This window comes from Ammospiza nelsoni, chromosome 7, assembly GCF_027579445.1.
Source record: "Ammospiza nelsoni isolate bAmmNel1 chromosome 7, bAmmNel1.pri, whole genome shotgun sequence".
Classification (NCBI taxonomy): Eukaryota; Metazoa; Chordata; class Aves; order Passeriformes; family Passerellidae; genus Ammospiza; species Ammospiza nelsoni.
In genome coordinates this window covers 28,444,737-28,457,559 of record NC_080639.1, presented here as the reverse complement: position 1 = coordinate 28,457,559, position 12,823 = coordinate 28,444,737, and the positions used below count along the sequence as shown (strand labels likewise).

The 12,823-nt window shown below is 45.6% G+C and overlaps 1 protein-coding gene across 1 annotated transcript in view; it reads left to right on the top strand.

Moving 5' to 3' along the window:
* The window catches only part of CLASP1 (cytoplasmic linker associated protein 1), a 171,113-nt gene extending 159,652 nt beyond the window's left edge, over window positions 1-11,461 (top strand). The window contains exons 37-39 of the mRNA XM_059476504.1: window positions 3,164-3,370; window positions 5,543-5,659; window positions 7,413-11,461. Coding sequence (XP_059332487.1) covers window positions 3,164-3,370; window positions 5,543-5,659; window positions 7,413-7,499 — 411 coding nt within the window. The 3' untranslated portion in view covers window positions 7,500-11,461. The remainder of the gene's footprint in view (window positions 1-3,163; window positions 3,371-5,542; window positions 5,660-7,412) is intronic.
* The last annotated feature ends 1,362 nt before the right edge of the window (window positions 11,462-12,823 follow it).

The window sequence follows — 12,823 nt, the reverse complement described above, 5'->3', positions numbered from 1 at the left end:
TTTTTCCCTTTGGCTCACTGTCAGCTGGTATTGCCCTACCCCTTCCTAAGCCCTGTCACCGGCTGGTGCTTCCCCAGGGAGCCAGGGGCTGTTACCTGCAGAGGCTCTCATCCAAACAAGCATGTTAGCACATGCTGGAATGCTGTTGATGTCAGTGAGACCTGAGCATGTTATTAAAGTTAATCACAGCTCAGGGAGTTTGCTGAAGTGTGGCTGAGATGCAGGCATTGTCTGCCAGATGTGCTCATGGGAGGCTTGGAAGTCTCCCTGGTGTTGTCATATTTACAAGCTCCTGTCGTGCTGGATATGTGTAATGCATCCTCCTGTGTTTGGGGGGAAGGGATGTGAAACAGCCAGCCACTGCCTAAATGTAGCCACATCCATGCTAGAACTGGGCAGCAGTGCTGAAAGCAGGACTGTCAAGGGTATAAATAATTTCTGTACCTTCACAACTTTCGTTACTCACCTTTTGATGGGCAAAATGTGTGTGACCTTTGTTGCTGTTGAACTCTCGCTTATTTTGTTAAAAATTCACTGTATTTTAATGCTCCTTGCGCTTGGGATTGGTTAATGGGCTTTTTGTCTCATGGACTTGCTTCATACCTTCAACTTAGTAGACATAGTATAGTGTGTGCAAACAGGATATCTAGCTGAAACCCAGATAGAATATTCATTAAATTTTTCACCTACTGCTTTTTTTAATGGTAGTGTGTTTGAGATCAGAGTCTAGCCATAGGTTTATACTAAAATATTGTTGTTTTTTTATCAAGTAGGATTCCAAGAGAATATAAGGTTGAATTTTTTTTTTTACAATTTTCTTTTAGTGTGTTATGATATATGTGTCAGCTTTTCTGTCTGGGAGTGTCTGAAAACACCCTCCCAGCAGTGTTTGACATTGCTGCAGAACAAAATCCCAAGTGGCCTGTGTTCAAATAGTAATATTTGGGGTTTTTTGGCTAGTGGCTTCCTAGTGAATAGTTAAATTGATGGTAAAGTATCAGAGCCCTCTAAGTTCATGCTTTCCATCATTTTTGGAAAAATTCTATTCTGCATTCTATTCTGCCTAGCTGCTCATTCACAGATCTTTCAGGAAGAACTTTTTTTTTTTTTTTCATATTGACCACATTGTGGATTGCCATTCATTTTGGATTATGTTTTAATGTTATAATTAAATGATGAGAAAGGCTTGAAGTAAATGGAGCACTTGGGCAGCTTTATTTCTGTAAATAGGGCACTGGTACAGAGGCAGTTCAAAATCTCAGGTTACTTCACCATCCTGCCCATATCTTGCCTGCATGCAATATTTGTGCTGTGTGAAGTGTCTGAGGTCACATTCACTGTTGGATTTGCCTTAGAGAATGCCAAAAGCCAAGTGGAGGAGTTCTGCTGTTTCCTGGGAATACAAGTGTCTTGTGCCATTCCTGTTTCAGGGAGGGAGCTCTCAGCATCAGTGGAAGATAAATGTTGGCAGCATGGCTGGGATGCTGTGACTGTGGGTGAAGCTGGCTCTGTAGGTGGAGATGATTTCTTCTGGTCACTATTAATTGCTGTTCTCTTGAAAGTCAATTAAACCTTGTGTTTTGTCGTCCATGGACTAAGATAAGCTTCCAGCTACTCCTTATTCATGCATTATCCACAGTAGCTGCTTAAAAATAATGAAAGCTTACCTTCTTTTGAGGCTTTGATAGAGCTACATCTGTCCATAGTTGCCTTACTCAAATAGAAGTCCCTGAGTTTGATGCCATCACAGTGTGTGGGAGAGGAGAACAACACAAATTCAGCAGCCATGGCTTCAGTCTAAGGGATGGGACACCTGTGGTTTGATTGATTTGCTGTTTTGCAGATTGCCTGGGACAGATTTCCTGGTGCTAGTTTCAAAGTACTGACTTCAGACTGCCCCAGGTAGTTCAGTTTAGGAGGAGGTAGAGAACTGGTGCTGGGCACCTGAGCCTCCCACACAACCAGGAAAGAGGGGTGATTTAATGTTCCTGGGCTTTGTTAGGGACTGCCTGGGACTAGCTGGAAGAGCCCAAACATGAGGGGACAAAGATGTGAATGCTTCTTTCTTCTTAAAGTTGAGGTGTTGGATCTAAGTCTGCCCACAAGGGCATCTGTCTGCTCAGGATTTACCCTCCCTTTAAAGTAAGTCCTGAGAAGAGGAGAGTGAGAGAAGATGGAAAATAGCATCCTCCATATTTTGTGTTGTAACAAGAACATGAGTAGCAAAGAGTGTGTTATTTGTGGCCAGGAAGAGGACAGCCAAGAGGAAGCTTCATGTTGTTGCCTGGCAATTAGCACAGACACTTGAAAAAAGAAAACCTGCCTTCCCATCCTGTTCTTTTTTATCCAATTACTGCAGAATGTAAAATTAATAAATTCTCTTGGGAGGAGAGACCAGATTTGGGTCTTTCTTCTTTGAACTAGCTGTCCTACCTGCTGGGGAAGAGTGGAAGTTGTGAATCTGCTTTCTCTCAGGGTAGAGTTGAATTTAGCATCATCCTTGCTTTGTGTGACTCCTTTACAGTGTGGGCTGGTTCAGAGGGTGGGTTCTGCTGCTGTTTCCACTTGTTCTGGCTCCCATTTTGTATGGTGATCCCAGTGCTGCCTGGATGGGCTACATTGCTGAGTCAGGGACAGTTTGTGTCTGTGACCTGGCTTTGGCTGCAGTGTGGTTCAGCTGGGGAGGGGCAGGACACAGCTGCCAGGGTGCCTCAGCATGGCACGTGCCACTCAGCACTGAGTGCACACTGGAAGCTGTGGCAGAGCCATTTGTGATAATGGTTAAGGAGAAACCTTTGGTGTAAGTCTAAGCTGGTGGGTTTGGGTTCTTTGGCAGTGGCTGGAGAGATGTCATCCTCTCTCTCCTCCTGGGATTGGGAGTGCCTGTCTGCCTTGGGTGACAGATCATTTTTTCAACCTAGCCACAACTCTGACACAGTTACATGAGGCAGGAAGGAGTTCTTGCCACTGGCTGGAGCAAAGATGTCAGTGGAGATAGAGGATGTGAAGTCTCAGAGTCAGTTGCCTCTCAACAAAGCCTCCTGCAGATCTGTTAATGAACATCCCCAAGCATTTCCTGGCAGTCATTCCTAGCACACAGCAGCAGTGTTGGCTGTCAAGGGTGACCTCATTAACATAAGGCTTTGCTCTACTTTCATTCCAGGTTGTCAGAGCTGCTGAAGAAGCTGCTTCCACCCTGGCAAGCTCCATCCACCCCGAGCAGTGCATCAAGGTGCTCTGCCCCATCATTCAGACTGCAGACTATCCAATTAACTTGGCTGCCATCAAAATGCAAACAAAAGTCATCGAGAGGATTTCCAAGGAATCGTTGCATCAGCTCCTACCTGATATCATTCCTGGGTTGTTACAGGTACAGAATCCCATGTCACTGCTCCTGAGCACAAGCCACCATTAATTTGTGACATCTCTGCCACAAGGGAGGGAGACTGATGGACCCTATGGGGCCAGATTTTGGTAATTTAAGCTGTTTATTTCTGGTAAAATAAAATTTTTATATATGAGTTTTTCATCCTTTTAATGTTAAGGAAAGGAAAATTCAGTTTCCTACATGGATATTCCACAATTGCATGCCTTTTCCTGACTCCCAAATAAGCCAGTAGCAGCCATGAAATAAATTTGAGGATAGGAGTTAGCCACATTTTACACTGTCTCTGTACATCTTGTAGTCCCCTTTAATTCCCCTTTAGTTCTGCTGAGCTGTTCTGTGCTTTGATGGTGCTCTTTGCACTTGAATTTGAATCCCAGCACGCAGGTTGCTCCTTTCCTCTTTTCTCTCTGAAATTAGGACCAAGCTACTTGCTGACTTTATTCAGCCTCTTTCATAACTCTCTCAGGCTGGGTGGGGAGCTGTGTTTTTGCCAGTGCTAAGGCTTAGTTGGACACTATGGATTTAGCTTTGAGCACTGGCTGTAGCAGTGCTGTCTTTGGTCCCCTGCACAAGCAGCTGGCAGTGCTGGGATGGGGCTGCAAACAAGAAGAAAATATGTGAAGTAGCAGTGAGGAAGGAGAGAAAATGTGTGTGTTTTACTGGGGAGAGACTGTGACAGGAACAGATCAGTCAGAGTGAAAGGGGGAGATGTGTTTAGGTGGGTAAGACTTCCATGGAGAACTGGGATACAGAGGCCTCCTCATTGTGAGCTTAAAATGTTGGAAGGACAAGAGCAAAGTCTGAAATTCCCCTTATGCATCCTGGCATTCTTCCCAACTTTGTAGTGTCAGTTCTTGCAATTCTTAAATCTCAGCTTCTGGGAATTGGACAATTCTGTATTCATCTAAACTTTTGTTGTAAAATGGTTTTAGCCATCATTGTTTGAGACAACAATCTGAACAGCGAAACTTTGATGTACTGGAAAAATCTGAGAGCAGCATGCCTTTAAAAAGGCAGCTTTATTTGTCTTCTTTAATTACTTTAAATGGCTCTTATTTCAGAGCAGAGTCTGCCTGAGGTATTTCCTTACCTTAGAAACTCAGTAATAGAAGGAATTTACTCCTTACATTTGGGAAGTATTTTGGGATGCTGGCTGAAGGACTGTGTGTGGAGAGAATCACCTTTGTGCTTGTTCACCATGCTGAGGGTCCTGGCAGAGGGGTGAGGAGGCAAGGAGTGTCAGCAGCAGTGTGGGCACAAGTGTGCAGCTCAACAGCCTGGAGCAGGCTCTCCATGGACAGGGGGGACCCCATGGAAGAGCAGGGCTTGGCAGGGGAGAGCTGTGGTGCTTGTCCTGGTGCTGATGAGGAGGCTCAGCCTTTTCTCCACCTTGATGCTCAATAGCTTGGAGTTTCTCTGAGCTCACCGAGGTCTCCTGCTTTCCCAGCTCAGTGCTCTGTGGGATTGCAGACTGTTGTTTTGGGCTGTGCTTGGGCCCTGCAGCTGGGACAGCCCCAGCTGTGGTCAGTCTCTCCTCTGGCTTTCCTGGCAGAGGTCACCCTGCAGCCACAGAAGCTGGCACCCCTAAGGCTGGAGTGGTGTCTGCCTTTCTTATGGGTGGGATGGTGCTGAGTGATGCATCTCTGCCTGAGCCTGGCACTGCTGCCCATAGCTGCTGAGTGACCTGCTGGCTAGTGTGAGCTCTGCCAAAGCTGCCAGAGATCAGCACAGGGGTCTTTCAGCATGTTCTTTCCTGTGGTATTTCGTCTGTGATAGGTAAGCAGCCCTCCAAAGAATCCTGACTGTTCAGGATAGTTCATGGTTATCTGAACTGGACACAGAAATGTGTGTATCTGATGGAGTCCTGAGCTTGTGTTAGGAAACCATGTGTTGTTAGCTAATGCTATAAATAACTAGATATTAATAACTTACAACATGACAGTAATAAGTAATATCAGAAGGAACAGATAGGGTGATTGCATTCTCTTGCTCTTTGAGTATTCAGGTTGCAGACTGTTATGTTAAGCAGAGGTTTTTTAATTGATCTCTTAGGTCAGCCACATTTGCAAAATGCACATCAGCTCTGCAGTGTATTGCTCAGGAAGGGTGTTGGGGAGTGCTGTTTGTCTTCTGACCTTTTCCTCTCATTTCCAGGGTTATGATAACACAGAGAGCAGTGTCAGAAAAGCCAGTGTATTTTGCCTAGTGGCTATTTATTCAGTAATTGGAGAAGAACTGAAACCTCATCTCGCACAACTCACAGGAAGCAAGGTACCTGAGTAATGTGTCTCTGGTGTTTTGGTACTGCAAGCCATTCTGCTGGCTGTTACTAGCAGCAAGACCAGTGGCTTCACTGTAGCTCTGGGTTGGGTTCCCTGAACTCTGTTAAATCCTCTCTCACCCTGACAAATGCCACAGGAGCAGCACTGCACCTGCTCAGCACTGTGAGCATTTGAAATCCCACTTAGAAAATCTTAATGGTGTTTGGAGATTGGTTTTGTGATACATTTGATCTTGTGTAACTGCAGGCTGCCTCTGAGCAGGTCCTTCTCCAGCCACGTTTGTCTTCCTCCTTTGGCATTACATCCAGAGGTGATTGTGGAGTGAGCTGGCTCAGCTGGCTGCTCTGGCTGAAAACCAGATCTGCAATACAAATTAAATAGCTTTTAGTCTGTTCTGTGGCCACACAGGCATCCTCATGCAGAGAGTGATGGGAGTGCATGGGGATGGTGGGAGAGCTGGTCCTCTCAGCAGCAACTTGTGAGATGGTAGCAGCTGGTAGAGATGCAGGTAGAGCTTCACTCTTAACAGCAGAGCACATGTGTCCCTTTCCTTCTGGGACAACAGCAAGCTCAAATGACCCTTCAAAGGAATTTGTACCCTGGAGTCAGACTAGCTGCAAAACTCAAATTCTGACCTGATGCTGCAAGTGAAACCAAGCCCTTAATTCAACTCTGTCCTTCAGACAAGAATTTTGTGTTGGTGTTTGATTGCTTTTCAGAGCTCTCAACAAGCCACCACAAATTTTTTTTTCTGCTGTTTTAAGTCTTCATACCCAAGATTTCTACACAGTTTTAAGATGAATTCTGCAGGTTTTGTTTCTGAAACAAATCTGTGCACATAAATAGCTACTTACTTCAGAGGATTTCATTCTGTCATTTTGAAGTCAATTTCTTTCATGGGTAAGGCAGTGTGGTATAGACCAAAACAATATGAAACTAAAACCACTTGGATTTTATTTCTGTCTTGTCACTAAAAAAATTACAATTGTGCCTTCAAATTGGTCTGCAAGGAGTCAGCTATGTGTGATGAGGTTTATATTTGAGATGTTGGGAAATCCCCCTATAAAATATTGTAGAGGCTTTATTATTCCAGTATCCTAGGTGCCACAAACAGAGTCCACCACATCACTAACTATAAACATGTAAGTAATTCTTCTGGGTTTATGCAGACTGCCTGCCTGTTTAAAGTTAAATGTTAACATGAGTCATTACAGGATCTGGAGTTTAGGTGGCAAGGAGGAAAAAGAAAACAAATCCATGCAAGGGAAGTATATAGTCATAACAACTGCAATTGCACTAGATGTACCACATTAGTGAAGATATAATGTCGTTGAAAGAAAACATTTTATACAACAGGGAAGGTTCAGGGTGTTTCCTAGGAGGGAGACCCTTGGCTCTTGGATCACCAGTGTGCCTGCAACCCTGCTGACCTCTGTGGGAATCCTGCTTGACCTGGCCTGGCTGCAGGATTGAGGGTTGTGAACTGATGGCTGCTGAAGTGAAATGCAAGAGGCTTTTCTAAATCCCATGAAATCTGTCTGTAACTTCACTGGGACTGGGCATAGCCTCTTGTCTCTGTTCTGAAATATGGTCAGTTTTCTTGTTTTTCCTCCAGAATGCCCAGTGTCAGCTCACCCCAAAATGAGCTCACTATGGAATCAGAGTTTTTACATTGGCAGTCAGCTTTTTTCCCCTCTGTTTTTTCCTGGCATCTTCTCCTGATGTTTCTTTCTTTCTTTCAGATGAAGCTACTAAACTTGTATATAAAGAGGGCACAGACCACCAACAGCAACAGCAGCTCCTCTTCAGATGTTTCAACGCACAGTTAATGGAGATGTGTGGACATGTGTGTAGACTTAGAAGCAATCAACGGTGCCTCTCAGAGACCTTTCTGCTACTCTTCACTGACGCGCTCCATCAGCTCAAGGAGGACTTGCAGATATTTATTGCAATCAGTATTTTAGTCCCTTCAAAGCTTTTATGTAGAATCTTACTGGTATTGAATGTAAAGGAAGCAAGGTCTGTGTCGCAGTCTTCATTAAAAGTGAACATCAGAAAGCCATACTTAAACATATTTGTATAGCCTGCTGAAATCTCAGAAATATGTTTAGGTTAGCATTCTAACACTGAGTCCAAGAACCTGGGCACGTGTAAAAGTCAAACAAATCTTGTGGGTTTAGTTCATACCCAGTTTTGGTTCCTGTGTGTTAATTACCTGCTCTCTCCCCTCACCCATTCTGGCTGGGTCCTTCTCTTCTTTCAACTCTTGTGTTCCTGTTCTGTACTCCCTGTTGCAGCTTAGCTGACTTGCAGGGCCCTCCATGGGGAGATCATTGCAGGTATGGCTGTGATTCCAGCCTCAGATGCTTTAATACTGAGAGATACCAAGTGAGTAATGAAAGTAGGTTCTTTTTAAACATCTGAGTTTTGTACATAGTTCTGACAGACCCCGGATGGGCTGATCTCTCTGTAACTGCTATCCAGCCAGCTGTGCGGTGCATAACAGCTGGGCTCTTGCTCTTTTCATTGACTTTGTAAATACTTCTCCCCTCTCAACCCATTTGGCTCTTTCATATGTTCAAAAGACTCTCCAGGTTACCTGTTACTCCCCAAAGGGAACCTGAGACCCAGTTCTGGGACTGATTCTGCAAATAGGATAGTGGAGTTGGGTGGGTGGGATTGGGTTAGGCTCTGAGTGTGTCAGTGGGTGGGCAGTGGGAGCTGGCAGAGCTGTACTGCAGTGCCAGCTGTTTTCCTTGAAATCTGTAGCATCAAAGGGCTGATCTGCTGCTCTGACTGACCCACTGATGCTGGATGGCTTTGTCCCCACAGCTCCTTTGCACTTTGGGCAAAATGTTCATCCCAGAGGACAGAAAGGGTGTCTGAATCTGAACAGAAATACCACATGGAAGCACCTCTGAGCCAGCCGGGACAGTGCTGGTTGCCTGCCACAGCCCCTCCTGTTCCTGAGGACCCTGCAGTGCTCTTAACTGCCCTTAGAAGCCTCCTTTGTGCCATCTCCATGCACAGGCTAGCTGAGTGCTCTGCATTTCAGAAGAGTGAGGGTCCCTCACTGGGCACTGCTGGCATCAGGGTGCTCTGGGTGAGGTGTTTGCAGCCTGATGACACAGACCAGGACAGAGGCAAACCAGCAGCAATGAAACACCCACAGCACTGCCCTTCCCTGAACAGAGACCCTTCTTCCTGCACAGGGGGAGCTCCCCCTGGCCTGCCTGTAACCAGGGAAGGCAGGAGGTTGCTAATTGACGTGCTGGGTTTGGCCCTGGGCTGGATCCTGGCTGCTGGGCATGCCCACCCCAAACCTGCCATGGATCCCAGCTGGGGCTTTGCCTCCATGCCAGTGATGCAAGAGGGTGATGGACTTGCAGCTCATGGCTGCAGCTGTGGTGATGGATGTGTGTTCCCTGGCTGCTCTCAGTGCCCTGGAGTCTCTCCAGCTTCCTCCACCTCCCCTTTAGGAGCTGAAGGGACACCTTGGAAGCACACTGAGAACATGAGACTCCATTACTGCAGCAGGGAAGGGTAAAGCCCCTTCCATCAATTATCCCTCTGTGTTTCAACCCCATCCCTGAGGAGCTGACGCTTGGTGCCAGCTTCTCTCCTAATTCTCTTCTCAGGAGGGATTGGGGCTGGTGGGGCACTGTGTGTCACTGGGCTGCAAAGCTTGTTGGTCCCTTTCCCTGCTGACCTGAGAGCAGGGGAGGTGACCTGCTCCTGCTGCACACGTGTGAGGCTTTTGCTGGCTGCAAGGCTAATTCTCTCATCTTTCCCAGCCAGTAATGCTATGGCAGGAGAAACCATGTGCTTTCCTGGGGTGGGGGATTCCCCCAGGGTCTTTCTGCAGGCTCAGAAAAGCCATCCTCACTAAAGGGGGGGAATTGGCTGCTCCATGGTTCGTATCTGCCTTTCCGTGGACCATTTCTTTTCCACATATTTCTGTGTGCTTGTTAGAATGCTCTTTTTTTTTTTTTTTGAATGATTCAAATTTGATTTTAACACAAATTTATTTTTCCTTTTGAGGAAATACTCAGTTGACTTGTTGGCAGCAGTTAAGCTGTCTTGTTTGATTTTTTTAGTAGTGGGCTAGGTTTTTTGAGGGTGGGGTGTTGGTTTTTTGTTTTGTTTTTTTTTTTAATTGTGCTCTTAACTGCTTAGTATTTATGCCTCTCTTTCTCCCCATCTCAGCTCAGCATCTTCTGTTCCAGGTCTGGGGTTCAGAAGGTCAGCATAGCTGACCAGGTGGTGTTAGTCCCTCCCAGCTGTGATGGAGCTTGGTCTATCATCATTTGCTGTTGGTTGGTTTTGATTTTTTTTTCCTTTCCATTGAATGGCACACTGTAGCAAATCTCCAGGAATCGAATTCCTTCTGCAATGATTTTATATGCTTTATAAAACGCTGTTGTATGCACTGAGAGTGAGTGCACTGTTCATCCCTGACCCCGCAGTCGGGGTCTGAGCTCGTCCTTGCGGCCAGCCCGCGCTTCCCTGGCCCTGCAGGGGGATCAGGCCTTGCTTCTGAATCAGATTCAGTTCTCTTGGTCAGCAGATGCTCATCCATGTGCTACTTGATTTCATGGTGTGGGTGGAGCACTGTCCATCCTGGGAGGACTCCAGGGTGTGTTCTGCCTGTCCACAGTAGGAGCATTCTGCTGGGGTATTTATGAATCATCATCGACAATGTACATAGTAGGGTTCTTTAGGATGTTGAACATGACCCAGTTTTTATTTTGTGTTTCCTTTGAAGTACTCAAAGGGCTAGCTCTGAATGTCACCTCTCTGATCTGCAGTTTTGACTTCAACAAGCTGTACAATCATCTTGTTTTCTCTTCAGCAAGCATAAAGGTCTCTCTGGCTACAAATCAGTGTCCACGCACGCTTGCAGAGGAAGGTCTGCATGCTGCAGTGCCTCACTGCTCCGGTGAAGCTTGTGCTCACCTTCTCCTGGCACTAGCCACCTACTGCAGCTGCCTTTTTTTTTCTTGCTGCCCATTATGCAGGGCTTCAATTTTTCGTACCTTTAAAAAAAAGTAGAAAAAAAAAAAGAAAAAAAAAAAAGAAAAAAAAGTGTATTTTCTTTGCCCACCATGCTTTAAAAATCTGAATGGGAGAAAACTCTCAGCAGACAGCAGCTCGTGGCTGCAAGGTTGCCGAAATCTCAGATGTGGATGTTTTTTCTGCCATTGGCTGCACCAGTGCTCCGTGGGCATGGGCAAATCCCGGCTCCATCTGCCCCACAGGTCTACGTACTGTAGTTCTCATGTAGTTCAGAAATACCGAGGCATGTGGCTTTCTTAAGGTACACTATGTGTGCTTGCCTGGATTACAATACAATACAAGACTGTCTTTTTAATTGCTTATTACTAGCTTACCAATAACCTGTATAAGTAATGTAACTTGCATCTTTGTCATCAGAACCTTTACTCCCCACCCCTTTATTTATCAAGCATAATATTACATATTAAGGGACAGAAAAATAGACCTTTGTAGTACACAGCAGGACGTTGCTAACAATGTTTTAAATGGGAAGTTAAAAATGCTCTGAAAAATGCCAGCCATGAGAAATGACTTTGTTGGCACCGTGTTCATGCGCATGTATTTTTTTCTATTTTTTCCGCTTTTGTCATGTTACATCCATATCTGTATTTATATCTTATTTGTTTCACTTTTGAGTGTATCATGGCAATTGTACAGATGTTTTTTTGTTAACATTTACGTGATAGAATTTGCTAAAAAAAAAAATTAAAATAAAACCTTTTGAGTTTGCCCTAGAGTAAGTGGAAGGTGGGTTTCTTCTTGGGGGAGAAACATCAAAGTAATTTCAAAGTAATTCACTGTCCAACACAGCTCCTTATTGCAACCTGTGCTTGTAGATGACTTGGTCTTATTTGACACTACTGTGTTTGAAAGCTGATGGTTGTGCAAAGTCATGTAACTCAAGGAGGAAGGGCTTCGAAGATACCTGTATTCTGAAACCTATTGAGAGAATTAGAGAGGTTTTAAATACATGGCTGTAGAAATTTGGGTGATGAAGCATTTAGGGAAGTGAAGGAATGCTGGGAACTGCACAGGTCTGTGTGCCTGGCACCAAATGACAAAGAACTTGAATTTGAATTGTCTGGACAGCCTGAGCACTCAAGCACTTGTGTGTTTTCCTGTGGGAATAGTAACTCATCACTATTTAAAAACCTGTAGAGAAGCTGTGCTCTACACTCAGGAAATTAGTTCCCTAAGGTATGAATGATTTTTACCTTGATGATCAAGGCAAAAGCTCCTCAGACAACTTGTGCTGGGAGCAAGGAAGCCAGGAGTGCACAAGAGGTTCAGATTTTGTAGAGGAGGCTTTTGGTTTGAATATTCCTAGACAGAAGAGTGTATGGAGAGTGTCAGAGAGCATGAACAGCAGCACTGGCACTCCTCACTGTCACCAAACCCTGCCCCATGCCAGCCCAGGGACCCTTCTGCACTGAGATTCATGGGCTGGGAGCAAGGGGCAGTGCTGGCTCTCCCTGCTGCAGATCTTGCCCCTGTGGTGACAGGGTCTGTTTTGACTCTGCTGTGTGCCAGAACAGTAGGAGGGAAGGTCCATCCTTGCCCAGTGAACCCTGGCTTCTTCCCAGAACACTTTCCATGTGTTTATGCAGAGAGAAAATTAGAGGGGCTGAATCCCAGCTAGACCTTAATCTGGCTGCTGCTGTAAAAGACAATAAGCAATTAACAGCCAGAGGGGGAATCCCCATCCTTTATTGGATGCACAGGAAACATAGTGACAAAGGGTGAGGGAAATGCATGAAGCAGATCCTCCTGAGTGCCATCACAGGGCATGTACAGGACAGTCAGGGAACCAGAGCCAGCCAACACTGGTTTGTGAAAGGCACGTCCTGTTTGACTGACCTGATCTCCTTCTGTGACAGGGTGACCCACTGAGTGGGTGAGGGGAGTGCTTTGGATGTTTTCTGCCGGGATTGCAGTAAAGTCTTTGACACCATTTCCCACAGCACCTCCTGGAGACACTGGCTGCTCTCTTTGCTGGGTTAAAACTGTCTGGATGGTGCTGAAGGGAGTCAAACCCAGTTGGCAGCTGGTCACCAGTGGTGTTCCTCAGAACTCAGTGTGGGGGGCACTGCTGTTTCAT